The 27000-nt window shown below is 39.9% G+C and overlaps 5 protein-coding genes across 6 annotated transcripts; all 5 read right to left on the bottom strand.

Moving 5' to 3' along the window:
• Positions 1-928: 928 nt before the first annotated feature.
• Positions 929-2497, bottom strand: LOC125188818 (tetrahydrocannabinolic acid synthase-like). The gene has a single exon (XM_048085879.1). The coding sequence runs from the start codon at positions 2495-2497 to the stop codon at positions 929-931; it is 1569 nt and encodes a 522-aa protein (XP_047941836.1).
• Positions 2498-3557: 1060 nt separating this feature from the next.
• Positions 3558-9040, bottom strand: LOC125201330 (tetrahydrocannabinolic acid synthase-like). Of its 2 annotated transcripts, XM_048099394.1 has the most exons (2): positions 7701-9033; positions 3558-4031 (listed from the first exon to the last, which is right to left on the bottom strand). In XM_048099394.1, exons 1-2 carry the CDS (start codon positions 8963-8965, stop codon positions 3704-3706), a joined length of 1593 nt encoding a protein of 530 aa, XP_047955351.1. In that variant the 5' UTR covers positions 8966-9033; the 3' UTR covers positions 3558-3703. The 2 variants fall into 2 exon arrangements, with proteins under 2 accessions (XP_047955351.1, XP_047955350.1); XM_048099393.1 differs by lacking the exon at positions 3558-4031 and having other exon boundaries at positions 7231-9040.
• An 812-nt stretch (positions 9041-9852) lies between these two features.
• LOC125202003 (berberine bridge enzyme-like 18) lies at positions 9853-11626 on the bottom strand. The gene has a single exon (XM_048100314.1). It carries the CDS (start codon positions 11564-11566, stop codon positions 9899-9901), a length of 1668 nt encoding a protein of 555 aa, XP_047956271.1. The 5' UTR covers positions 11567-11626; the 3' UTR covers positions 9853-9898.
• A 5680-nt stretch (positions 11627-17306) lies between these two features.
• Positions 17307-19063, bottom strand: LOC125218948 (berberine bridge enzyme-like 28). Its single transcript, XM_048120767.1, has one exon. The coding sequence runs from the start codon at positions 19054-19056 to the stop codon at positions 17446-17448; it is 1611 nt and encodes a 536-aa protein (XP_047976724.1). The 5' UTR covers positions 19057-19063; the 3' UTR covers positions 17307-17445.
• A 1643-nt stretch (positions 19064-20706) lies between these two features.
• LOC125216988 (tetrahydrocannabinolic acid synthase-like) lies at positions 20707-22535 on the bottom strand. The gene has a single exon (XM_048118793.1). It carries the CDS (start codon positions 22441-22443, stop codon positions 20845-20847), a length of 1599 nt encoding a protein of 532 aa, XP_047974750.1. The 5' UTR covers positions 22444-22535; the 3' UTR covers positions 20707-20844.
• Between the last annotated feature and the right edge of the window lie 4465 nt (positions 22536-27000).

Genomic DNA, 27000 nt, shown 5'->3' with positions numbered 1-27000 from the left:
TTGAATAATTAATTAAAATTACCTACTTTGTCACTTTATCACGCGTCAGCAATTTTTCATTGGAAGTCTTTTTTAATAGTATTTCCTTGCCTAAACCAAATTCTTCAATTGGCTATTAATTGTCCTGTTTCGTGATCAAAATATATTACTCTAATTACGTGATTCACATTCGACTTAGAAGATATATTTTTCTTCAAATAGAAGTAGGTAGAGTTAAGGCGGCTATTAGACTAAGATTAAAAGACCATTGACATATCAGCTGCCCCACTAACGGTAGGTAAATAAATGTATTGCTATTTATATTATCATATGATGGTACATTTGCTTAATGAAAGACATTTATGCCCATATAAACTCATGCTTGGTAAAATAGTAATACTATAGTAAATTCATGAAAATTACTACTCCCTCCGTCCCTCCCTAAATATGTGTCACTTATTTTCATTTTCGTTCATTCCTAAAAATTTGTCACCTTTCATATTTACCATTTTTAGTAATGGACCCACAGTCCACTCACTCACATTTTATTATAAAATTACTCCCTCCGTCCACGAAAATTCGTCCCAGTTTGACCGGGCACGGGTTTTAAGAAATGTAATGAAAAGTGAATTAAAAAGTTAGTGGGTTGTGGGTCCTACTTTTAAAGTATTAGTTTTATAATAAAATGTGAGTAGGAATGAGTAAGTGGAATATGAGGTCCACTACCAAAAATGGTAAAAGTGAAATGGGACAAATTTTGGGGGACGGACGGAAATGAAAAACTGGGACAAATTTTCGTGGACGGAGGAAGTAATATATAAAAGTAGGACTCACGTAGCACTAACTTTTTTAATCCATTTTCTGTTACATTTTTTATAATTTTCGTGCTGGGTCAGATGGTGACAAATTATTAAGGACGGGGAGCAGTATAATTTTTTCATAACAACTATTACAACAATGGTGGAATGCTCTGTTCATTCCTGAAGAAATTCTCCGGATCAACAATGGTTTTCACCCGAACAAGACGATCGAAATTGTCCTTATAATACGGCTTCCCCCAAACGCTAGCTTGTTCATAACTCGTCTCACCATCAACGTTATTAACTCCGAGGTCAAGATCTCTGTAGTTGAGATACGCTTCCCTGGGTGAGCTCGACACATAAGGAGTCATGTATTCGTAATACCTTCGACTCCAGCTTATGTAACTCTCCGCATCCGCAGCCTGAGAGTCTTGCCAGTAAGTGAAGTCAGCAAGTTTGTAAAGCACACCACCTCTGTGAGGAAACGGAGTCTCCGATTCTGATATCTCTTCTATTCTCCCGCCGTATGGCACCATCCAGTAAGTAGTCTCGCCCGCTTCCGGTTCGCGTAGCATGTTCACTATGTGTTTGATTACGTTCAACGGAAGGGGTTTCCGAACATAATCCGACTTGGCCTTATATTGTCTGAGACCGGGCCGGGTCCGGTTAAGCAGAGCCTCTAGTGGATTGATTGGCAATCGGTTGCTAAATAAGGTGGATTGGACCCAGCTCATTTCCGTGCAGTCTTTTCTCACTATCCCTAGCTCAGGGAAGATTTCTTGCATGTATGAAACTAATCTGTCCGCGCCGCCTTGGAACACTGACAAGAAGTTGACAATGACTGACGCGTTCGTCCGGGAAACGATGACACGGAAAAACAAATCTTTGTTGGCTTTTGGCACCACTGTTTGCCAGCGGTACCACAGTTCAGCGCCGTTCTGTTTCTCAACATTCCTGTTGATTGAGAAAACAGTGACTGTTTTTGGAACATCCACCAGCTGTACTTTCCAAGCAGTGATGATGCCGAAACTGGCGGCTCCGCCACCTCTGATTGCCCAGAACAGATCCTCGCCCATTGATTTTCTGTCTAGGATTTTTCCGTTGACGTTGATGATTATTGCGTCTACGACGTTGTCAGCTGCGAGGCCGTATTTTCTTACTAGTGCTCCGTAGCCTCCTCCACTGTAGTGCCCGCTGACGCCGACCGTGGTGCAAAGAGACCCGGGAAATCCCAGAGTGGGGCTCTTTTCGGCGATCCTGTAATACACGACACCGGTGGTTGCGCCCGCTTCGATCCAGGCTGTTTTCTTCTTGACGTCGACTGTGACTTCGCTGAGATTGACCAAGTCAACGACCACGAACGGGACTTGTGAGATGTAAGATAGTCCCTCCATGTCATGGCCGCCGCTTCGGGTTCTGATCTCTAGGCCACTTTGTTTGGCGCAGAGTATGACAGGCGGGATCTGAGATTCGTGATCTGGGGTTATGATCACTTGCGGTTTAGGAGTGGATTCCGACAGGAATCTTGAGTTTCGGATGGAGGATCTTAGGATGGAAGTGTAAGAAGAGTTTGAAGGGGTGTAAACAACTTTGGAAATCGAAGAGTAGTTGTGGCATGTTTGAGAGAGACATTGAAGAAAATCAGCAGAAGTTGGCCATGAGATGGACAAGATTGATAAAATAAAGAATGTAAAAGTTGAGATTGAAGAAGTTTTCATGATTTATGATTTTGAGAAGAGGAGTTTGTTTGTTTGGTGTTTGAAAGGTATATTCATTGCACCCTATTTATAATACTAATTCTTAACGAAAATATTGTGCTTAGAAATGTTGATTCCCTATATTTCAATGTACTTTTTAAAAATCTTACAAGCAATGTAAGTGGTGTTTGTAAGTAATTCTCTCTAGGTATTAATAGTCTTATAAGTAATGTATTACACACACAATTATTCAGTTTTTTCACAAAAGTTTTTAAGACTAAAACCTCTTATAACTTTTTGAAACAGCTTATAACCTCTAAAAAGTAAAAACTTAATGCTAGTAGAATAGTAGTTACCTTTCCTACCGCTTTTCAATTTTTTTGTCTTGCTTCAAGAATACGCCTAATAAAAAACTAATAAGTCAAATATATGACAAAGATAATCACGCAACAACTAAAATTAGTACACACGAGACAAATGCCCAAATAAAATAATATTATAATTATGTGAGACTTGAATCACAAACATTTTTACTAATTAAAAAATACATTTGTGCCATTAGCAAATTCGAATTCAAATTAAAAATTCAATTCTAATCACATCATCATGACGATTAATGAAGCACTGAATTATAAGTGGCGAAATTGAGTTCATATTGACAGGAAAACTCAATATGGAATATTGCTTTGTTTTGGAATTTAGTTCAAATTTTCCTTTGAGACTTATGAGTATATTCAATTTTTTATAAGAAATTGATACTTCATGTAAGTTGTAACTATTTTCTTATAAGAAAATGAAATTCTTAAAAAAGTTTACTAATTATATGTAATTACCTTTATTAAATACGTTTGGAATAAGTTTATCAAGTTCAAATACGAATAATTCATGAGTAACTGATCAATTCATCTAATTTCTAATAAAAATATTCATAATGTTAAAATTAATGAATTTTACTTGAACAAAGAAAAAAACGGAAAATTGCAAGTTGAGGTTCAATTTGATGTGCTGCCTTCCATCGTTGACCAAGTTAATAAGCAAAACCAAATCAAGCCTTTTAGAGAGACTAATGAAGAGAATTTGGGACATGTAACAAAAGAAATCTTTATAATTGAATAACAAGAAAATGATTTTTAATACAATAGTTACGTAAACAAAATATTACAAGTAAAAATGGTACATTAACAAAATAAACACACAAATTGGCACCAAATATGTAAATCCCCATACTCAAATATCTGCGGCACGTGGAAACGGCGGAATGCTCTGTTCGTTCCTAAAGAAATTGTCCGGATCAACTGCGGTCTTCACACGAACAAGATGATCGAAATTGTCCTTGTAATACGGCTTCGCCCAAACACTGGCTTGTTCATAACTCGTCTCACCAACAACGTTATTCACTCCAATGTCGAGATCTCTGTAGTTGAGATACGCTTCCCTGGGGGAGCTCGACACATAAGGAGTCATGTATTCGTAATACCTTCGGCTCCAGCTTATGTATTTATCCGAATCAGCCGCCTGAGAGTCTTCCCAGTATGTCAAGCTAGCAAGCTTGTAGTCAACGCCGTTCTGTTCCTCCACGCTCCTGTTGATTGAGAAAACACTGACTGTTTCTGGAACATCCAGCAGTTTGATTTTCCAGGCAGTGATCACGCCAAAACTGGCACCTCCTCCGCCTCTGATCGCCCAGAACAGATCCTCACCCATTGATTCCCTGTCGAGAATGTCTCCATTGACGTTGACGATTCTAGCATCAATTACGTTATCCGCGGCCAGGCCGTATTTTCTGAAAATCGTGCCGTAGCCTCCTCCACTGTAGTGCCCGCCGACACCGACGGTTGGAGCAATGGCCCCGGGAAATCCCAGAGTGGAGCTCTTTTGTGCAATATTGTACCCTACAATGCCAGTGGTTGCGCCTGCTTCGACCCATGCGGTTTTCTCCTCGACCTCGATCGTGACCTTGCTGAGGTTGACCAAGTCAACGATCACGAACGGGACTTTCGAGACAAAAGACAGTCCCTCCATGTCATGGCCTCCGCTTCGGGTTCTGATCTCCAGACCGGTCTTTTTGGCGCAACGTATGATCAATGAGATCTGGGCTTCGTTTTCTGGGGTTATGATCACTTGCGGTTTGGGAGTGGATTCGGATGTGAATCTCGAGTTTTGTATGGCAGAATCAAGGACGGTCTCGTATGAAGGGTTCGAAGGAGTGTAAATGATATTGGTGATGGAAGAGTAGTTCTCACATTCTTGAGAGAAGCATTCAAGAAAGGATGAGACATTTGAGGCTGATGAAGGAGTTTCCATGGTTTATGATATTTCGAGAAAATGTGTTTGTGTTTGTGTTCGTGTTCGTGTTTGTGTTTGTGTTTGTGTTTGTGTCTGCGTTTTTGTTTGTGGTGTTTGAGATGCATTGTGCACTATTTATAATGTTTTGTTACGGTGGAAAGTTTCACCATAGAAAGTTCCTTGAAATTGTATGAACATAACAAATGAGCCAAGGTCAATTTTCCGAAGCAGAGACACGTTTAATTGAAAACTATTTGAATTTTATTAGGTCTACCTTTTAGACTGCTCTGACCAATAATATTTCATGAGATATCAAATAAAATATCGATAATTCATTCTAGGATCCAAGTTGCATATTAATTATTATCTTATCCTAATTAGCTAAGCATCACAATCGTCACAAACATCGCCATCAAGCGAATCCCACGGCTGCCTTGAACATGGGTAACCATTAACTCAGAGATATTTTTTTTCACAATTTTGACAAATGTGATGATAAAATAAAATCAAGAGATTGATAAGAGCTTGTTACGGACTCAATTCTCACATTGATCGTAAGAACAACTGATGTGGGGTAAATAGACTGAATGGGCTCCCTTTCCTAACAGACTAGTTTTTTCAGATGAATTCTTCTGTTTGGTTTGTATCAGATCTTAAGTCCCTTAATCGGTCGTTGTTCTTTATTTGAGAGAACTATATGGTAGCGGAACCTTTCATTAAAATTTCTACAAAACGTTGTAGTTGTATGGCTAAGGACATACTCCCCTGTCCCATTAAAAATGAAATTTTTTTTTTCGGATTTTTTCATTAAAAATGAAACGCTTTACAATGGAAACAACATCATCTATACTTTTTCATCTCTATTACTCTATTCTCTCCTTATTTGCTCACAAAACAACACTACATAAAATCTCATGGCGAAAAACAAATACTCCCTCCGTCCCACTTAATATGCAACATTTGGGAATCGGCACGGGATTTTATGTAGTGTTGTTTTGTGAGTAAAGTAAGAGAGATGAAAAAGTAGAGATAGAGTTGTTTCTATTTTGGGAAACGTTTCATTTTTAATGGGACAACCAAAAAAGGAAAACGTTACATTTTTAATGGGACAGAGAGAGTATTTCGTTTCTATATGTTTCTTTTAATGTATAACCACAATCTAGTTTCTTGATCTCGAGCTTTCAAGAGTACCTTCAATGGAAGGTTTGAAAACTAGGTGCACTGAAGAAAAAAAATGGCTAAAGACATATTTTATTCAATTAATCATGCTAATTTATGTTCAACAAAAAAGAGTCCCAATTAAAATTAAATGATGCAAATATGAAGCAGACTTAGAAAGCAAAAGAAATTAAAATTTTGTGGACACCTTATGTTCTCAACACACTTTCCTTTGCTAGTGGGGCTTTATGCTGCAATATTGTAGTCTAGAAAATCGATGAGTCGAAATTCTATTGATAGCTATGTTTAGCTAATCATGATATATGAAATAAATTAAATATGCAACGTGAATTATTGATATTTTAATTGACCAGTCAACGTAGCTCATTAAATTCTATTGGTCAAAGAAGTCTAGAAATAATAATAATAAATTTCGAATAGATACAAATAATTAAGCGTGTCTGCAATAAAACTGAATATGATTTTTTTGATAAGTTTATACTCTACAAGAAACTTTCAATGGTCGAAATTTTCCCTTAAGAATTTTACAAATAGGGTGCAATGCATTAATATTTCTCAACACAAAGAGACAAGACATATACACAACACAAACTCATTTTCTCAATGTATCACAAACTATGAAAACTCCTTCAACCTAAAACGTCTCATCCTTTCTTGAATATCTCCTTCAACCCCTTCTTACGACTCCGTCCTAGATTCCACCATACGAAATCGGAAACACGAGACTCGCATCTGTTCCAACTCCTAAACTGCAAGTGATCATAACCCCAGAACATGAAACCCGAAACCGATCTACGTAATAAATAATGAGCTGGATCCAATCAACCTTATTTACCAACCAAAGTTACAAGTTGAGAATTGTCAATTGATGTGGCTTGAAGTTGATGGGTTGATGAAAAACTCAATTTAGTTAGCAAAACGCTTCTTCTTAATCTAATATGTTGTGGAATTCTATCGTTGCAAGTATAAATGAAAAATTGATTAGTACCTCAAGAATGTGATCGTGATGTTATTGTAAATTGTAATTATCCTCGATCGCCTCTAAGCGATAGAATATTTTCTATTTACGACATCAATCATACACATAATCATCCCATAATATAAAATTCATTATTGATCATACTTGGACTTATTAATATTGCACACTAGCAACTGTCACATTCATATCTTGTTCAATTATGTACTTATTCAAATCCTATAGCCGCCCCAACTCATCTTTGCATCACATTTTCTTGAATTAACTATATTTGATGTGTATATATCTAAATAAATACTATTACTAGTCAATCAAAACTTCAAGGAATATCTTAACCGATACAATGGAATTATTTAGGACTAAACAGCCAGAAAAAAGACTAATACAGAAGGTTAATTAATTATCCTTATTCAAATCTAAACAAACAAAAGCAAAAGTCTAAATCTAACTTCTTAAATATCCGCAACATAAGTCGACACCGGCGGAATGCTCTGTTCGTACCTAAAGAAATTGTCCGGATCAACGGCAGTTTTCACCTGAACAAGACGATCGAAATTATCCTTGTAATACGGCTTCGCCCAAATACTAGCTTGTTCATAACTCGTCTCACCAACAACGTTATTAACTCCAAGGTCGAGATCTCTGTAGTTGAGATACGCTTCCCTGGGCGAGCTCGACACATAAGGAGTCATGTATTCATAATACCTTCGGCTCCAGCTTATGTAACTGTCCGTGTTAGCAGCCTCTGAGTCTGGCCAGTAAGTTAGGCCGGCAAGCTTGTAGAGTGCACCGGCTCTGTGGGGAAATGGAGTCTGCGATTCGGGTATTTCATCCATTCTTCCACCATACGGAACCATGTAGTAAATAGTCCCATCTGCTTCCGGTTCGCGTAACATAGTCACCATACCTTCAATCGCGTCCAAAGGAACCGGTGTTCGGACATAGTCGGATTTGGCTTTGAGCTGGCTGATACCGGCCTGAGTCCGGTTGAGAAGAGTTTCTAGTGGATCGATCGGCATTTGGTTGCTAAATAAGGTCGATTGGATCCAGCTCATTTCCGTGCAGTCTTCTCTCAGTAGTCCTAACTCAGGGAAGATTTCTTGCATGTATGAAACTAATGCGTCGGCGCCACCTTGGTACACTGAGAAGAAGTTAACAATAACCGTCGAGTTCACCCTGTAAACAATGACTCCAACAAACAAATCTTTGTCGGCTTGAGGCACAACATATTGCCAGCGGTGCCAGAGTCCGGTGCCGTTCTGTGCTTCCACGGTCCTACTGATTGAGAAAACAGTGACAGTTTCTGGAACGTCCACCAGTTGTACCTTCCAGGCGGTGATCACGCCGAAACTGCCACCTCCACCGCCTGTGATTGCCCAGAACAGATCCTCGCCCATTGATGCCCTGTCAAGAATTGTTCCGTTCGCGTTGATTATTCTTGCATCAATAACGTTATCTCCTGCTAGTCCGTGTTTTCTCAACATTGCACCGTAGCCTCCTGCACTATAGTGCCCGCCTACGCCGACCGTTACGCATATAGCTCCAGGAAATCCCAGAGTGGAGCTCTTTTCCGCAATCCTGTAGTATACGATGCCGGTGGTTGCGCCCGCTTCAATCCAGGCCGTTTTTGCGTCAACGTCGACCGTGACTTCGCTGAGATTGATCAAATCAATGATCACGAACGGGACCTGTGAGACATAAGACAGTCCCTCCATGTCATGGCCGCCACTTCGAGTTCTGATCTCTAGACTGCTTTGTTTGGCGCAGAGTATGACAGGCGGGATCTGATATTCGTATTCAGGGGTTACGATCACTTGCGGTTTAGGAGTAGATTCCGACATGAATCTCGTGTTTCGGATCGAGAATTCAAGGATGGAAGTGTAGGAAGAGTTTGCAGGGGTGTAAACAACGTTGGAAATCGAATAGTAGTTTTGGCATGTCTGAGAGAGACATTCAAGAAAATCATCTTGTTCATCGGCAAAAACTGTCCATGAGCTCAACAAGATTAAAACAAGAAAGAATGAGAGAGTTATTGAAGAAGTTTTCATGACTTGTGATTTTGAGAAGATGAGATTGTGTTTGTGGTGTTTCAGAGGAATGTAGTTGTGGTTATTTATAATGATTAGTTATTAGTTTTAAGGGGGAAGAAATAATTTCTAGAAAGCTTCTGGAAATATAATTACTTATCAAGAAACTATGTTACAAATTTTCAGGCAGACAAGGTTATATTCAATGTGTTAGTTCAACAAATCATTTTTTTATTTAAACTTCTTTGACATTTCTTCATTTCTTGAAGGAGAGTGGAAACAGCAGTTCATATTATAATATTTTCAGTGGTAGTCCTTCACTCTCCATCTCAATTCTTTTATTTGGAAAAAATGCAACATGTAGTAATATTTTCTTCGTCTCATCAGATTCATTGAATGACTGAATAAAATATAAATATGGAGTATAGTTTATTTCACACATGAAGACAGGATCATGACAAATGACAATCTAGAGTATCTGAAAAAATGGTATTTATTCGACATGTTGATCAAGTAGGTACTTTCCTAGTCCATTTCATTCTTCTTGCTACAAGGATATCCTTCCTATTTCTACATTACAAGCCCTACACGGGCATCGGGCTTCGAATAATGACCATTGCTCTTCGAATTGTGATGACGACAAGACTTTTCGTTTTTTGGTAGTCGAGGCCTTTAGCCACTATGTTAAGTTCGACGGTCCTCAGGGTGTTCAAGTTGCTTCTACATAGGAGAAAGTCGTTTTACTTCTGGAGGCAGTACGTCATTCCGTGAGTGTATTATCTTGAGGGAAGAATGTTTGTCCTTAAATCAATCCATGAGTACTAGTTGTGGCGTATATAAAAGAATACGTGTCATGAAAAGTGAGACTGATGAATCTATAATTAATAAAAGAAAATGATAGAAAGTAGTAACACATAAACATACAACCATTTATTGCCCCAATGACAAATAACATCACATTATTAAGCTCAGAACATCACCATCTACAGTTTCTGAAGCATGCATCTTAGTCCCTTTCTTAATATTGTATCTAGAAAGTAACGGCGGGATGCTCTGTTCATTCCTAAAGAAATCGTGTGGATCAACCACCGTCTTCACCCGAACAAGCCGATCAAAATTACTCTTGAAATATTTCTTCCCCCAAACGCTCGCCTCCGCATAACTTGTCTTACCTCCAACGTTATTGACTCCAATGTCGAGATCTCTGTAGTTGAGGTACGCTTCCCTCGGATTCCTCGAAACATAAGGAGCCATGTACCTGTAGTACCTCCTGCTCCAACTCATGTACATGTCCGAATCCCGAGCCTCGTCTCCCAGCCAGCTCACTATACAAGCAAGTTTGTACAAGATTCCCGCCCTGTGCGGGAATGGAGTGGTGGATCCAGAAATTTCGGCCATTCTTCCACCATATGGAATTGTGTACACCATCGCTCCCTCTCCTCCCGCTTCGTTGAGCAGTCTCACGATGCCTTCGAGCCCGCTTTCAGGAATGGGTTTCTGCACATAGTCGGATTTCACTTTCGCGTTCGGTGCAACAAACAAAGTCCGGTCGAGTAAAAATTCTGGTGGCTGCTCCGGGGAAGACGGCCTGAACGGGGCCGAGGAGAAATACACGACAGATTGGATCCAGCTCATCTCGGAGCAGTCTTCTCTTACCACACCCAGCTCAGGGAAACTCTCTTGCAACATCGGAAGCATTTCCTCGACAGAGCCGAGGAAATGCAACCAAAAAATCGCTTGGAACGTCGCGTCAACCATAATCATGGTGACGCCGATATACAACTTTTGGTCGAGTTTTGAAGCCACATATTGCCAGCGGTGAACTAGTTGAGTCGCATTCTGTTCCAGTGTCTTTACCACTGTGAAAGCAGTGACTATTTCTGGCACGTCCACCAGTTGTACCTTCCAGGCAGTGATCACGCCAAAACTGGCACCTCCACCGCCCCTGATGGCCCAGAACAAATCTTCACCCATTGATTTTCTATCCAGAATTCTGCCTTCCACATCGACTATTCTTGCATCAACGACGTTGTCAGCTGCCAATCCGTATTTTCTCAGCATTGTACCATAACCCCCGCCGCTAAAGTGGCCACCAACGCCAACCGTCGGGCAAAAGCCGGCAGGGAATCCGAGAACCGGACTTTTTTCTGCGATCCTGTAGTATAAAGATCCGATGGTTGCACCCGCTTCGACCCATGCGGTTTTCTCCTCAACATCGACTTTGATGTCACTGAGACCGATCAAATCAACGATCACGAACGGGAGTTGGGATACGTAAGACAAACCCTCGAAGTCATGGCCGCCGCTTCGAGTTCTGATTTCCCAACTACTTTGTCTAGCACAGTATATGACAGGCGGGATCTGGGATTCGTGTCGCGGGGTTATGATCACCTGCGGTTTAGGAGTTGATTCGGACTCGAATCTGAGGTTTCGGATGGAGAATTGAAGGACGGAAGTGTAGGAAGAGTTTACATGGGTGTAAACAACTGTGGAGAAAGAGGAATAGTTATGGGATTGTTGAGAGAGACAGTGAAGAAAATCATTGTCGGCGCCATAAGCAGAAGCTGCCCATGAGCATGAGCAAATGACCAGAAGAAGAAGATGAAAGTGTTCATGAATCATTATTGAGATTGAATAAAGCTTTCATTTCTGAAATACTATCTATAAAATGGATCAATCATTCCAAATATTAGTAACAACTCATAAAGGAGAAAAATGATAGAGAGAAAACGACAATATCGGTTTCATTAACAACCGAAAAAGCAGCAATATCTATCACACAATATATGTATGGACTAAATTCAATCTAATTTTTTTTATTGATTAGATCATTTTTTTTTTCATCTTACAATTTTTTATTTTTACAATAAATATTAGTACTCCTTTCGTCCCTAAAAAATAGATAAATTTGAAATAACACATGTTTTAATGCACAATTGATAATCTAAGAGAGATAGAAAGAAAAAGTTATTGGAGTATTGTTAGTGGTGAATGAGACTCACCTCATTAATTTCGTTAAATAGAATTAGTCTATTTTGAAGGAACATTCCAAAATGACAAATATGATCTATTTTTAAAGAACCGATGGAGTATTTTATTTGATTGTAGGAAAAAAGTTGGTGGGATACGTATATCATGTAAAGTTGTTTCCTACACATGACATAATAATCAATGTGAGTCAAGCTTCAAGGACAAATGATTTTGTTGCTGGCTAAGAAATTATTAGTGGCAATCGGACTCGTGTACTCTTGGGTCAGTCATTATTTTATCACCTCGTATATGTTGTTGAGTTAGTTAAATTTTTAACTCTTAGACTTATATAATGGTTTCAATTCACTCATTATATCAATGTGAGATATTTATTATTTTCATTTTCCAAAAGATTCTATGGATCACATCGACTATTCTTGCATGGACAACATTGCCTATTGAAGCCGTACTTGCTCGGAAATGTCCTCATGGGATTATGATCACTTGTGGTTTAGGAGTAGAATTAGACTCGAATCCATTACGTTTGCAGGGATGTAAACAATGTGATGCAATTCTATTACTCGATGCCAAAACGTTGAAAACGTCAATTGTATTAAAATGATATGAAATTTGCACGGTGCTTATGAAATGGGTTGACGAGTCGAACCTATGGCGTTAGCCATGATATATGATGAATTTCAGACTTCCGACATCATTTAGAGGGGCAAAATCATCATACTATTCTTTTTTCGGCATTTTTGTATTTCTATAATTGCATTTTATTTACTCTTGAGTTTCAAACCCACTTATGAATAGAGGCTTTTGTTGTTTTAAATTTGTGAAATACTATCTGTAAAATGGATCAATCATTCCAAATATTAGTAGAACATCCATCGATACTCCAAGTTCTTGCCTCGGAAGACTTGGGGGTATCAATTGGTGCTTTCATCCCGAACTCTCTATCATTGTACTCTAAACACCACCGTCATGCCTGTGATCACGGAACCATCAACGTCCTCAGGGGAAGGCATCGCCAGCCGCCTGGACGAGCTCTTTGAAGCCATCACGCACTTGACATCGGAGCTGGGTACAACTAACAAGGTCCTCCCCGACACACGAGCTGATCAGGTGAACCTCCGTGCGGCTGTCCGCAACTTCACCGGGACTGCCGGGACTGCCGGGAACAACGACAACAACAACAATCATAACAACGGCAACAACAATTTCCGCAACCGGAACCGTCAGGACAAGCCACCAGATGCCGGCCCAAGAATTCGCCTCGATCCTCCACGCTTCAACGGTGAGAATACGGAGGATTGGATCGACCATGTCGAGACATATTTCGATTACAATGAGACACCAGCTACAGAACGCCTTTTTTTGGTTAGAATGCTCATGGACCCTCCGGCTTCAGCTTGGTTTCGCTATTACCGTGCGAACAATTGCGACTCATCGTGGGAGGACTTCCTTCAAGCGATCCGCCATCGTTTCGACCCGGATTACTATGTGGATTATGTGGGTGTCCTTTCAAACCTCAAGCAAACAACCTCTGTGCAAGACTATCAAGCTGCTTTTGAAGGCAACTTAGAGAAGATTTCCGGAACGGCGGAGTCAACTTTGATCTCGTTATTCATCGCAGGGCTCAAGCAACCGGTTCAGCGCGAGTTGAATATTCGCCGCCCAACTACTCTCTCGGCAGTCTTCGCTCTAGCTCGGGAACTGGAGGCGTGTCACCAAGCAGCTGCTCCGTCGGTTTCACACCAATCTAGAAGACAATGGCAAAACAACTACCCAATGTCAGGTAATAAGCCGGTCATTCCAGCCGCAGCACCAGTCCACCGGGCGACTGCTTTTCCATCGCCGCATACAATACCAGTTGTTCGCGTATCACCAGCTGAGAAAGCGGATCGCCAGCGACGGCGTCTGTGTTATTTCTGTGAGGAAAAGTCGATCCCAGGCCACAAGTGCAGCAGCACATTCCTCGCCTTTATGGGTGACGACGACGGTACAGCCTGCCCGGAGATTCCAATGCTACCGCCACCACCAGACTTGATCGAGGCTACTACAATGGAACCTACGGTCATCACTGCGGACGTATCTAGCATACACTCTTTGTACGGCATGCAGAACCCGCGCTCGCTTCGGATAGTGGGGCTTATCCGTGACACTCCGTTCCAGGTCTTACTTGACGGAGGGAGTACTCATAACTTTATTCACCCATCTATTGTGGAGAAGCTAAGCTTACCTTTAAAAACGGTCAATCCGTTCCGTGTTTACGTCGGAAACGGTGATTCCCTCACCTGCACGGCCTTCTGCCCGAAGACACCAATAGTACTCCAAGGCCATAACCAGATATTGTCCTCGGCGTTCAGTGGCTGCAAACCTTGGGTGACGTGACTCATGATTATGCAAATCTTACTGTCAAAATTTTATTGGAGGGATCAGTTGGTCCGACTCACGGCCGCCGGATGCGTCGAGCCAATTTCGTTCAGCGCTTTGACTTGGTAGCTAATGGCAGAAGATAACGACGTTGAATTGTTCAGAGCTCGTGCAGTACAAAGGACCCGATCCCTGACAGCAATAACGCAGTCGCCGAACTCCCAATGGATCTTCCCCCTTCTGTTCGAAGTGCTGCACGCGCACACACAGGTATTTCGATCTGCCGGAAGCTCTGCCCCGTCGCCACGGCGGAATCAATTTACAGTCATAAAGCGCCTATCAATGGCGCCCTTGATATCATAACTTTTAAAAACGATCAAAAAACTGGGACCAGCGGGGCAGGCGGGTGGGACTGGAGATTCGTCAGAAGGCAACCAATTCACCTTTTCCTCATCCTCGGGCGCGTGCCGTCGCCAAAAAGTCAGCGCTTACCGCTTCTGTATTGACTATAGGAGCATTAAATGCGGCCCACAAATGACATTTCCATTTTCCATTTCCGGCGGCGCTGACGAGCTGTTAAATGAACTAGGTGCAGTAGCGATGCTTTTTAAGCTGGATCTCAGTCAGTGCCAACAAATGCGAATGCACGAGAAGACATTTCAAACTGCATTCCATGCGCACTCGGGACACTACGAGTTCTTGGTGATGCCATTTGGATTGAGCGAATGCTCCATCCACCTTTCAAGCACAATGAATGCAATTTTTAGGCCATTCACTCAAAGAAAATTCGTAATTGTGTTCTTTGATGATATATTAGTCAATAGTACCACTATCGTGAGCATATTCAACACTTGAATGGAAATTACTCACTATACTTTCCACCAACGACCGTTCTTCGTGAAATTGGAAAATGTTACCGTTCTGCAAATCGACAATAGATTACCTTGACACATCATCGGCGCTGAGAATTTACAAGCGGAGCGCCACTAAAATCCAAGCCATGACCAGTTAGCCAGTTCCTAACCAGTTAAACAATTGCGAGATTTAGGCTCCGGGAGTCATGCCATCGGTTTGTAAGTCAATGTGCAATGATCGCAGCCCCACTCACGACCTGCTCCAAGAAAGACCAGTTTCATCTGGGGCGAGTCCGCTTCGTAACCGAGAATTTGAAGAAAGCAGCGGCTTACTGCACCGGCCCTTCGTCTTCCAAACTTCAACAAATATTCATCGTGGAAGCAGATGCCTCACAACTTGAAGTATTGGAGCAGTCTTGTTACAAGAGGGCACCAATAGCCTTCTTTAGTAAGAAATTCGGTCCTCAGCGCCATCGCATCAACATACCACAAGGAACTCTACCCATGCAATCGTGAAACAGTTCAAAAGTGGAGGCAATATTTGTAGCCGTGAATTTGTGGTAGAAACACAGTCAACACAGCCTCAAGGGCTCTTGCTCCAAGTCATTCAAACCCCGGACCAACAATTCTACATTCGAAAATTGATGGGTTACAAATTTTACATCGAATATAAAAGCAGGAGCGTCAAATAAAGCTGCAGATGCATTGTCACGGAAGGGAGGCAGTCAGGAGCAACATTGGCGACTCTGTTCACGTCGTAGATCAACCAATTCCGAACATCTTGGCCCATTCTCAGACGGAAAATAGGGAAGATGATCACCTCCGTCTTTTGCACTCCATGATCAAAGCGGGAACAGCCCGTGCCATATATCAGTACAGGATGGCCTCCTATAATACAAACGGGAATATACATCAGCCCCATTTCTCCGCTCCGTGCTAGATTATTGGAGGAATTTCACAGGTTCCCCAGTGGCAGGACATCAGATTGATCATACATTTCATAAGCTTGCGGCAGTTTTTTACTGGCCAAATATGCGGCAGGATATACGCGCCTTTATGGGTGCCTGTCTCGCATGTCAAGTAACAAGTACTCAACCCAGAAGCAGGCGGCTTGATGCTCGGATTCACAATGTGTTCCATGTGAGCCTCCTTAGGCCGTTTGTCGCAGGAACCTCCCCACCTACGAGTACGACGTTGCCACGAGACGCATTGGGCAATCGACCAGTGGTGGTACCTGTTACAGCTACCGAAAGTCGCACCGTTCTGGTCAACAACACTCCGCAAGAACAATGGAAACTACGTTGGACAAATGATGAAAACGATGAAGGAATGTGGGAGCCAAGGGATCATGTTCAACAACATTTTCCCGACGTCCGCCTTGAGGACAAGGCTGTTGCTAACAGGGGGGAGTTGATACGGAGTCAAAGCAGTGCGAAGAACAACCATCAGCCCAAGAAGCGGAGGCTCTGCCTCAGCCTCATCTTCACCAGCCCGCGGCGATCGAAGGAAGACAGTAAAGGAATTGTGGACCGCCCAAGAGATATGGAAATTTTCTTTAATTATTGTTTCCAAGTTTAGTTTATTAGCTTACATTATTTAATTCCTTTTGAGATATTTTCTTTCCTTTTGAGTAGGACAGCTTAGTCCTATAAATAGTCCTACTTCATTCATTATGCAATAAGAAAGAATTGGAATAATTGAATTCTTCTTCTTTCGCTTAAGTTCTCTCGCAAGTTTACAAATCCTTAACATCCCTCGATACTCCAAGTTCTTGCCTCGGAAGACTTGGGGGTATCACAATGTGATGCAATTCTCTGTTACTCAATACCAAAACGTTGAAAACGTCAACTGTATTAAAATGATTTGAAATTCATACTGTGCTTACGAAATGAGTTGACGAGTCAAACCTATATGGCTTTAGCCATGATGTATGATGGATTTCAGACCTCCGACATCATATATTAAAACATAAGTATAAAAAATTAAATGTTCATACTTTTCAAGGATAATTTTTTATCATTATTAATATATTTTGAGTTCAAGAAATTAGGCTTTTGTATGTTTTCTCTATTTGTTCAATCATTCTTACAGCACATTTGCACCAAAACGAATGATGTAAGAGGAATAGTTATGGGGATTGTGTAGAGACATTGTGTCCATAAGCAAACGCTGTCCACCAGCTCATATTTTAGATAAGATTAAAGCTACTAAAAAATAGCATTATTGATACAGAATAATTATTACAATTTATAAGCATCAATCCAACCACCAAATGCAGTAAAGCAATCACATAACAAATCAAAATGTTTGTTTTGTTTGTGACATATAGTGCAACGTCGGAATGCTTTGTTCGTTCTTGAAGAAATTCTCAGGATCAATCACATTCTTAATCCAAATAAGACGATCAAAATTGTTCTTGAAATATCTCTTACCCCAAACGCTGGCTTGTTCATAACTTGTCTCACCAAAAACATTGTTAACTCCGAGGTCAAGATCTCTGTAGTTGACATACGCTGCCCTCGGGTTCCTCAAAACATAAGGAGTCAAGTATTCGTCAACCCTCCGACTCCACTTTATATACTTGTCCGAATCTCTGTTCTCGTCTTCTCTCCAGAAAACCACTTGCAGCAAATTATACAAGTTACCAGCCCTATGGGGAAACGGAATGGCGGAGTCTAAGATCTCCGCCATTCTTCCACCATAGGGATTCATCTCGAATTCCGCAGACTCGCCTTCCTCTTCAAAGAAATGTCTCCACAAGCCTTCAAGCCCGGATTCCGGAATAGGTTGATGCACGTAATTCGATTTCCCTTTGAAGGGTCTTCTTGTGGCAGGATCGGTTCGGTTGAGCAAAACTTCCAGCGGAGTGTCTACAGACAAACCACTTATAAACACCATTGCTTGTATCCAACTCATTTCCGTGCAGTCTTCTCTCAGTAACCCTAACTCGGGCAACTTCTCTTTCATCAACGGTAGCAATCTGTCGATCCTGCCAAGAAACAATGAGTAAAACGAAGCATCGATCGTCAACTTCTCGCTGGATTGAGTCGAGTTTGCTGTGGACAAAATGATCCCGATGAACAAATCTTTGTCGACTTCAGAAGCTACATATTGCCAGCGGTGAATGATCTGAGTCGCGTTCTGTTCCAACGTTCTGCTCACTTTGAAAACAGTGACGGTCTCTGGAACATCCACCAGTTGTACCTTCCAAGCAGTAATCACGCCAAAACTGGCGCCTCCGCCGCCTCTGATCGCCCAGAACAGATCCTCGCCCATTGATTTCCTGTCCAGGATTCTGCCGCTAGCATTGACTATTATGGCGTCAACCACGTGATCGGCTGCGACGCCATGTTTTCTTAACATGGCGCCGTAGCCTCCGCCGCTGAAATGACCACCGATGCCAACGGTAGGGCAAATGCCAGCTGGAAAGCCCAGCACTGGGCTTTCCGCGGCAATTGCATAATACAATGAGCCGACGGTTGCGCCAACTCCAACCCAGGCGGTCTTGCTCTCGACGTCAACCGTTACTTCACTGAAATTGATCAAATCAATGACTGCGAACGGGACTTGGGACTGATAAGATAGACCCTCGAAGTCATGGCCGCCGCTTCGAGTTCTGGTCTGCACGCCGCTGTGTTTAGCGCAGAGGATTATAGGCGGGATCTGTGATTCGTGTTCAGGAGTGATGATTGCGAAGGGTTTTGAGGTTGAATTTGTGTCAAATCTTGGATTTTGGATGGTTATTTGTAAGATGGATGAATATGAAGAGTTGATTGGAGTGTAGATGTTGTTGGAAATGGATTTTTTGGACAGGCATTGAAGGAAATTATGAGCAGAAGATGATGCTTGTGAGCAAGAAATGATGGCAAGAAGAGTCAAAATGAGAGCTAAAATGGTTGAAGATTTCATGCTTGTGTGTGATTATGTGTTGGTGGAAACTAGTTTCTTGCATGTTTGATTTATAGAAGTAATAGTCACTAGTTCGAGTTTAGAAAAACCATAGTAACAAGGAACCTCATGTTAATACGAATTATCAATAATTGAATGCATGAACTAGATGATAAGATAAACAAATACCAAAATATAAAGTTGGCAACCTATTTTATGTCATATCTATCCCATTCGTTTTATTAGTTTTGCACATAATTTTTTGGACTCATAATTGATACTCCCTCCGTCGCACTCTAAGTGAATCATTTCCTATGTAGCACGAGAATTTATGTTACATTTTTTGTGAGTTAAGTGGATAGAGACTAAAATATAGGGATTGATGTTTTTATTTAAAAAAATATGTCATTTAAAGTGGGACATCCCAAAATAAAATCGTATCAAGAGACTTACATCTCTGATTAGTTTACTGTATTTTAGTTGAGAAAGTTGTTCCCAAATCCCACCTTCGATGTAAGTATAATTTATATTTCTTATATTTTTCCCTTAACCTTAATTTAGAGCGTGGTAGTGTTGCCAAACTTTTTAATCATGGGATATCATTTGACATGTATTCATCCACAAAATAATTTTTTAAACTTATACGGGTTAGTCACAAAATTTAATGTCTATTTATTTTTTAGATTTTTTTTCTTTCTAATAAGATGGGTCTTACTTTCTAATACTAATATTTCAATTACTTTTTTCATCACTTTATTATTACATTACTAGTTTTGCATTAAAATCCGTGTTTTTCATTACCAAAAATATTTTTTATAAACAGAGGAGAGGAAGTAGTATTTTGGGAAGTAGAAATTTGAAACTTTCTTAACAAGGACATGTGCACACAACGCACATACAAAACTTTTCTTTCATATCCCAATCCATGAGATCTTGTAACATTTTTAAAATTATTTTGTTATTTGGATTGGTTGGGATGGTATTCTCAATAACCAGTATATTATTTATACTTATTTTTAAACAAATTTGTGCCAATCTAAATATTTTTTTAATATGTGATGTGTGAGTAGATAAGGAGTATAAACATAGATAACTTCTAAAATAAACATAAATTAAAATAGATATATTACGCAAATTGAGTTGTCAAAACAATGGATAATAATTTGTTTATTGCGAGTTGGCGTACCTGCAGACCATTTAGTTGCTACGCATTAAAATTTATTAACTACAAATTAAAAAAAATAAATGCTGAAAATATTTTATATTCTAATCGGTTATATGAACCCTAATTTATAAAATGGGCTTAAATTAATTGGAATAAAGCTATAGCAACCAGAATAAAATAGATTGTTCTGTATAAAATGACAAAATTGACCTCAGAAAATCAATTTCAAATTATATGATAATCCTTCCGTCCTAAAAATAATATAGCTCACTTTTGACTTTTTGGGATTTTAAAACTAGTTCATTTTTATGTTTCATAAACTTTTCTTTCTAACAAGTCTTAATCTAAAGTTAAATTCTTTATAATTGATTAGACCCACTTATGATTTATCATCGTGGGCGGGCCTAAATTAGCTCGAGGTGCGTGGGCTTGAAAATGATTGGGCTTGAACGAGTGGTCCAATGAAAGTGGGTTCGTATAATGGGGTCGTCAGTCATTATCCAAAATGAAAAAATATGAAAATTTTTATGGACTAGAAGAATTATTTACATTAAGTAAATATTACAAGCATTTTTCCCAAACATCAAAATGTAGCAAACCAAATCAACATACAAAAATCAAGATGTTTGTTTTGTTCACAACAATTAGTGCAACGACGGAATACTTTGTTCGTTCCTGAAGAAATTCTCGGGATCAATCACACTCTTAATCTGAACAAGACGATCGAAATTATTCTTGAAATATCTTTTACCCCAAACGCTAGCTTGCTCATAGCTCGTCTCACCTACAACATTGTTCACTCCAAGGTCGAGATCTCTGTAGTTGTAATACGCTGCCCTCGGATTCCTCGAAACATAAGGAGTCAAGTATCTCTCAACCCTCTGATTCCACTTTATATACCTATCCGAGTCTCCGTTCTCGTCTTCGCTCCAGAACACCACCTGCAACAACTTGTACAGGTTTCCCGCCCTGTGAGGAAACGGAATGGCGGATTCTGAGATCTCCGCCATTCTTCCACCATAAGGATTCAACGCGAACGCAGCATTCGCGCCTTCCTCTTCGAAGAAACGCTCCCACAACCCTTCGAGACCGGATTCAGGAATCGGTTTCTGCACGTAGTTCGATTTCCCTTTGAAGGGAATTCTTGTAGCGGGATCGGTTCGGTTGAGTAAAACTTCCGGCGGAGTTTCGACGGGCAAACCACTTATAAACACCATTGCTTGTATCCAGCTCACTTCCGCGCAGTCTTCACTCATTAGCCCTAACTCCGGGAACTTCTCCTTCATCAACGGAAGCAGTATGTCGATCCGACCGAGAAACAACGAGAAAAAATTAGCTACAACGGTCAATTTCGTGCCAGATTGAGTTGAGTTTGCGGTTAAAAACGAGACTCCGATGAACAAATCTTTGTCTAGCTCAGGAGCCACAGATTGCCAGCGGTGAACGATCTGAGTCGCGTTCTGTTCCAACGTTCTGCTGACTCCGAAAACAGTGACAATTTCTGGAACATCCACCAGCTGTACCTTCCAGGCAGTGATCACGCCGAAGCTGGCCCCACCGCCGCCTCTGATTGCCCAGAATAGATCCTCGCCCATTGACTTTCTGTCCAGGATTGTACCGTTGGCGTTGACTATCCTGGCGTCGACCACATGGTCGGCCGCGAGGCCGTGTTTCCGCATCATTGCGCCGTAACCACCGCCACTGAAGTGCCCGCCGACGCCGACGGTGGGGCAAGTGCCAGCTGGAAAGCCCAGGACATGGCTTTTCGCGGCAATCGCGTAATATAAAGAACCGATGGTTGCGCCAGATCCGACCCAGGCTGTCTTGCTGTCAACGTCAACCAAAACATCACTGAAATTGACCAAATCAATGATGACAAACGGGAGTTGGGATTGATAAGACAGGCCCTCGAAGTCATGGCCGCCGCTTCGGGTTCTGGTCTGCAGGCCGCTGCGTTTGGCGCAGAGGATTAGAGGCGGGATCTGGGATTCGTGTTCGGGAGTGATGATTGCGAGGGGTTTTGAGGTTGAATTTGTGTTAAATCTTGGATTTTGGATGGTTATTTGTAAGATGGATGTGTATGAAGAGTTGATTGGAGTGTAGATGTTGTTGGAAATGGAAGAGTAGTTGTTGAATTTTTGGAACAGGCATTGAAGAAAATTGTTGGCACGGCATGATGCTTGTGAGCAAGAAATGGTGGCAAGAAAAACCAAAATGAAAGAGATGGTGGTTGAAGGTTTCATGATTGAGTTGTTGTTTGTATGTAGACACTAGTTTATTCCATGTTCGATTTATAGAATTACTAGGAACCAAAATAATTGTGTACTAGATGGACGACTTAATACTATTTATGTCGGCTCGAATTTCAAAATATGTGTCAAACGTTTGTGGCCATGTGAGATACGTTTATATACTCTGTGGGGGGTTTTACGGGGGTGTTCGATTTGCAAGATTGTATCCCGAAATTAAATATGTAGTGTGTTTGGTTCATGAGATTCAATTTCACAACTCAATCCTAGATGAATAATCATGTATATTAATTAGTCATAGGTAATTCCATGTGACTAAAATAATTTCACATCTCAATCCTAGATTATATCGATTCGTACTATTTTATCTAGGAAATCGAATACCACCTATATGTCCAACATTAATAGTCTTTGCAGTGATGATACGAGTTTAAACTCAATACTAGTAAAGAGCGAGAGATTTGGAAGAAAAAATAGTTTTAGTATTATTAATGGACAATCGATCACACATCATTCGATACTATTAAAAATAGAAAAAGACTAATTTTTGTAGACGAACTAAAAGGAAAAATAAAAACATATCTAATGGTTGTGAACAGAAAAACTATTAATTGAACATAATATATGGTCTATTTATCACATTTAAAAAAATTTAAATGTAACAAGTAATACTGGACAGACTAAAATATCTAAATGAATTGTATAATAAACTTGTGGTGAATCACTTCCCACTTAAGATAGACATTATATATGACGTGCGTGATTTAAGTAGCTTGTTGCACTAACCTTAACACATAAGGTGAATACAAACTATGATTAACTAAGATAATGCATTACTAAAATACAGATAGTCTTCTTCTATACCAGTTCCTTTGTTTGAAAATTGGGATCTACTAGATTTAAACCATTATGTATCCAAATCAATGAAATCTGTCATAATTTTTTATAAATTATTTTGGATGGTTGAGATTGTATTGTAAGGAACCAATATATTATTTATACACATTTACAAGGAAAGTTTGTACAAATACTTTTTGAATCTATGAAGGTTACGTGGTTTGATAATTCAAACATAGATAACATATATATAAAAATAAAAGATAAGCATTGGTCAATGCTAAAACTTAAACATCATGATTCAAATTGAGTTGGTAAAATGGATAATAACATATTTGTTGCGATTTGGCGTACACGCATACCATTGTAACTTGTTATGTATTTAAAATTTATTAACTAAATATTTATAAACTAAATGCTACAAATCAATTTAAATTCTTATGGCTATATTGAACCCTTAATATGTTAAATGCAAAAAAACACATGAAATCGAAATCAAATAATAATAAAAATAAAAATAAAAAAGCGACAAAAAGAGTGGGCCTAAAAGCAAGGGCAATTGGGCTTCAATTAATGAGCATTCGAGTATTATTAAGTCCGTTTTAAATGGCAATTATCATTTATTAAGCTCAATTTGAAGGACATAGGTAAATTAACTTTTTTAAGAAATATCTAGTTTTTAAATTGTAATTACATAAAAAAGAGACTTTTCCTCCGGTTAAGATGAGCTTATGCTTAAACGGGATGAGTGTATAATTTATAGATGAACACATTTTGAGTTTCTTACTATTCATGGGAAGCTTCCTCCAATTAGACGTATTTGATAAGATAGTGATACCAAAATATAGAGAATATATTTGGACATTTCTAATTGTTTGGTATCATATTTAAACTTAACTCAAAGTCCAACAGAAGACAAGGATCCGCCTCAATCTTGCCAAAATTATAATGATAGTGTAACAGCCCGCCCTCCTAGGGTACAATAAATGCGGCGGCTGCTACCCGAAACCGACTCAAAAGAAGTAAACATAGGTTAGGGTTTCATTTAAAGAGCACTAACCGAAAGAATTGGAAGGAATATCAGAGTATTTAATGCAATAACTTAACCTAGAAGTTCAAAGGAAGATAGATATCATAAATGATGGTCAAAACCTTAAGAGTACGACATAGTATCCAAGACAAAATCACAAGAAAAGGGCTAAGGCCACAACCGAAAGTAAGATGCAAATATCCCAAAAGAAATTCTAAAGAGTATCAAAAATTCAGCAGAAAACGACCAAGAGAAAAGCATAGCTATGTATGGTGACACAACTACACTTAGAGTACAACATATCCATATTAATTAATTAAGCTGCTCAACACCCGCCACCGCTCGTCATCATTCAACCTGCACATAAGGAAAACACATGCAGGGCTGAGTATTTTGAAATACTCAGTGAGCTCATTGCCAAAACATTTTATAAGTTATGCCACCCTTACCAAGTGAACTCGAGTTTTAAGCAGTTATAAAAGAATATCACGAGTATCACAAAATATATTTTCCATAGACTGGCCAGTCAAAATAACTCCCCATTTTCCTCAACATAATCCACAATCACAATCATTCCATGGTGCGACGAAAGTGTGGCCACACTTTTCGCCCACGAGACCGGCCGACTAGCAAGGACGGCTCCCGATCCCCTCGTGTACACAGCCTGGTAGGGCTTGCGGCCCATACTCAGACCCGAATTCGTATAAACATATCCATAGCCATATAGCCCAATGGAGCGAACTCACAAACTAGGCATCAGGCACACAACATCACAATAAAACAGACATAGGCATGGCATAACAGTTAAACCACCCTTATAACACCAATCAATACTTTTGACAAAATAAAAGAGAGTTTTAAGAGTAAAGCCCACCTCGATTGCTTAGTTTTCAAGTAGTTTCGCTTTTCCGTTATCCGGCTTCGCAACCAAAGTTTCACCTTTTAATCACATAGGTACATATCACAAATTAGGTTCGATACTACTCTTACTCATGCATGTCTCATTACTTTTCCCCTCTTCCCAACGATTCATCTTATCATTACCAATTAATCAAGACCATGTTCATCACACAAGATTATTTAACTATCAATCACACACTACACAACACAACAACACACACACACACGGCACACACACACACACGCCACACACACACTCACGGCACACACACATACACATGTTCCCACATCCCTTTTTATCCCTCTTTCACTCAACCAAGATGCATGAGGGTTCAAGAAGACCGATTAATCGGTTAGAAGAAGAAAAAGAAGAAGTAGAAGAAGAACAAGCATAACTCTTAAACAAAAATACCTTTTTGAGAAAAACGATCGGTAGAAAACAAGTATTAGCCTTGATTCTTCAAAGTTCTTGGATTAAACTTCAATTCTTCTCCAAAAGATAGCAAAATATTGGAGAGTAGAATAATTAAATTCTAGGTATGGAAGGAAATCAAGTAAGGAGTCAAATAAAATAAAATAATTCCTTCCTTCCCAAATATGGTGATTTTCGAAAATCACTAGAAAATAAGGGGGCTCGATTTTTCCATCTTTAAACAAGGAAATAATTGGCTCTTGGAATTTAAGTTGGATAAATATCCCAAGGATTAAATGAATTCCGGAAGAAATAGAATTTCTCTTCAAAGGGGGCTAGGGTTCGAAAATTTCAAGAATTGGGTGACAAGTATTTATGGAAATTTTCTCTAATATTCTCACTCACCCTTAAACAAATAATTGCCACATAATCTCACCAATAAATAAATCACATGCCACGTCATTAAATCAAATAGTTTGACTTTTCAAACTTTCAACACAAACCCTAAACTCAATTCGACCATATTAACTCATGAAATAAAAGCATTCTCGATTCCACGTCATTAACAATTAATTCTAGGGCTCTAAAATTAGGGTTCTAAATTCCGGGATGTTACAGATAGGGACTCCAACGTACATGCTCCAACAACTACGGCAGAGACGGCAATCAATTGGCCCGAAGACAATGCCGAGACAACTGCACCTACGAGTCGACCTGAAGCGGGAGCAGCCAAGGACGTGGGCCCAAGGGAAGAAGGGCCGAAGAGGAAGACATCGAGGCCCGCTCGTGACCGCAATTATAATTGCGTTTGATTTAGTTGATCACTCTTTTATTTTGTTATGATTATGTTTCCTTATTTTTGAGATATTCACGTTTTGATTAGGATTAGATATTATCAAATCTTTTCGGGTTTTCTTCTTGATTCTTTCCCGAATCTTAAGTCGAATCAAGTAGGGTCCGGACTCTATAAATAATGGAGTCCATTAGAGAGTCAAAACCATTGAGAAATAAACTAAACGTTTTTCTCATTCCCGTTCTTGGCGTGAACGCCGCCCCTAGCACCTCAACTAGGGTTTATCTTGTTCTTCTTTTGACTACAAATCGTTGGTGCTCTAGTCCGATAGATAAAGGGTCTATCAACTGGTGCTTCATTGATTTACTCTTCTCCCACCAACCTCTCTCCAAATTTTTTCTCAAACTATTCTCTCAAAATTCACGGCAAATTAGGGTTTTATCTCAAAACCCTAGAATTGTTTCTTTGTTTGGAAATCGTTCTTGTTGGAAAAGAAATCATATTTTCCATGTCTTTTCTCAAGGAATCTCACCACCCAACCATTGATGATATGCTCTTGGAATTAAGGCGGATGATCAA

Source organism: Salvia hispanica, chromosome 1 (genome assembly GCF_023119035.1).
Source record: "Salvia hispanica cultivar TCC Black 2014 chromosome 1, UniMelb_Shisp_WGS_1.0, whole genome shotgun sequence".
In the NCBI taxonomy this organism is placed as follows: Eukaryota; Viridiplantae; Streptophyta; class Magnoliopsida; order Lamiales; family Lamiaceae; genus Salvia; species Salvia hispanica.
This window is presented reverse-complemented; position numbering and strand designations above follow the sequence as displayed.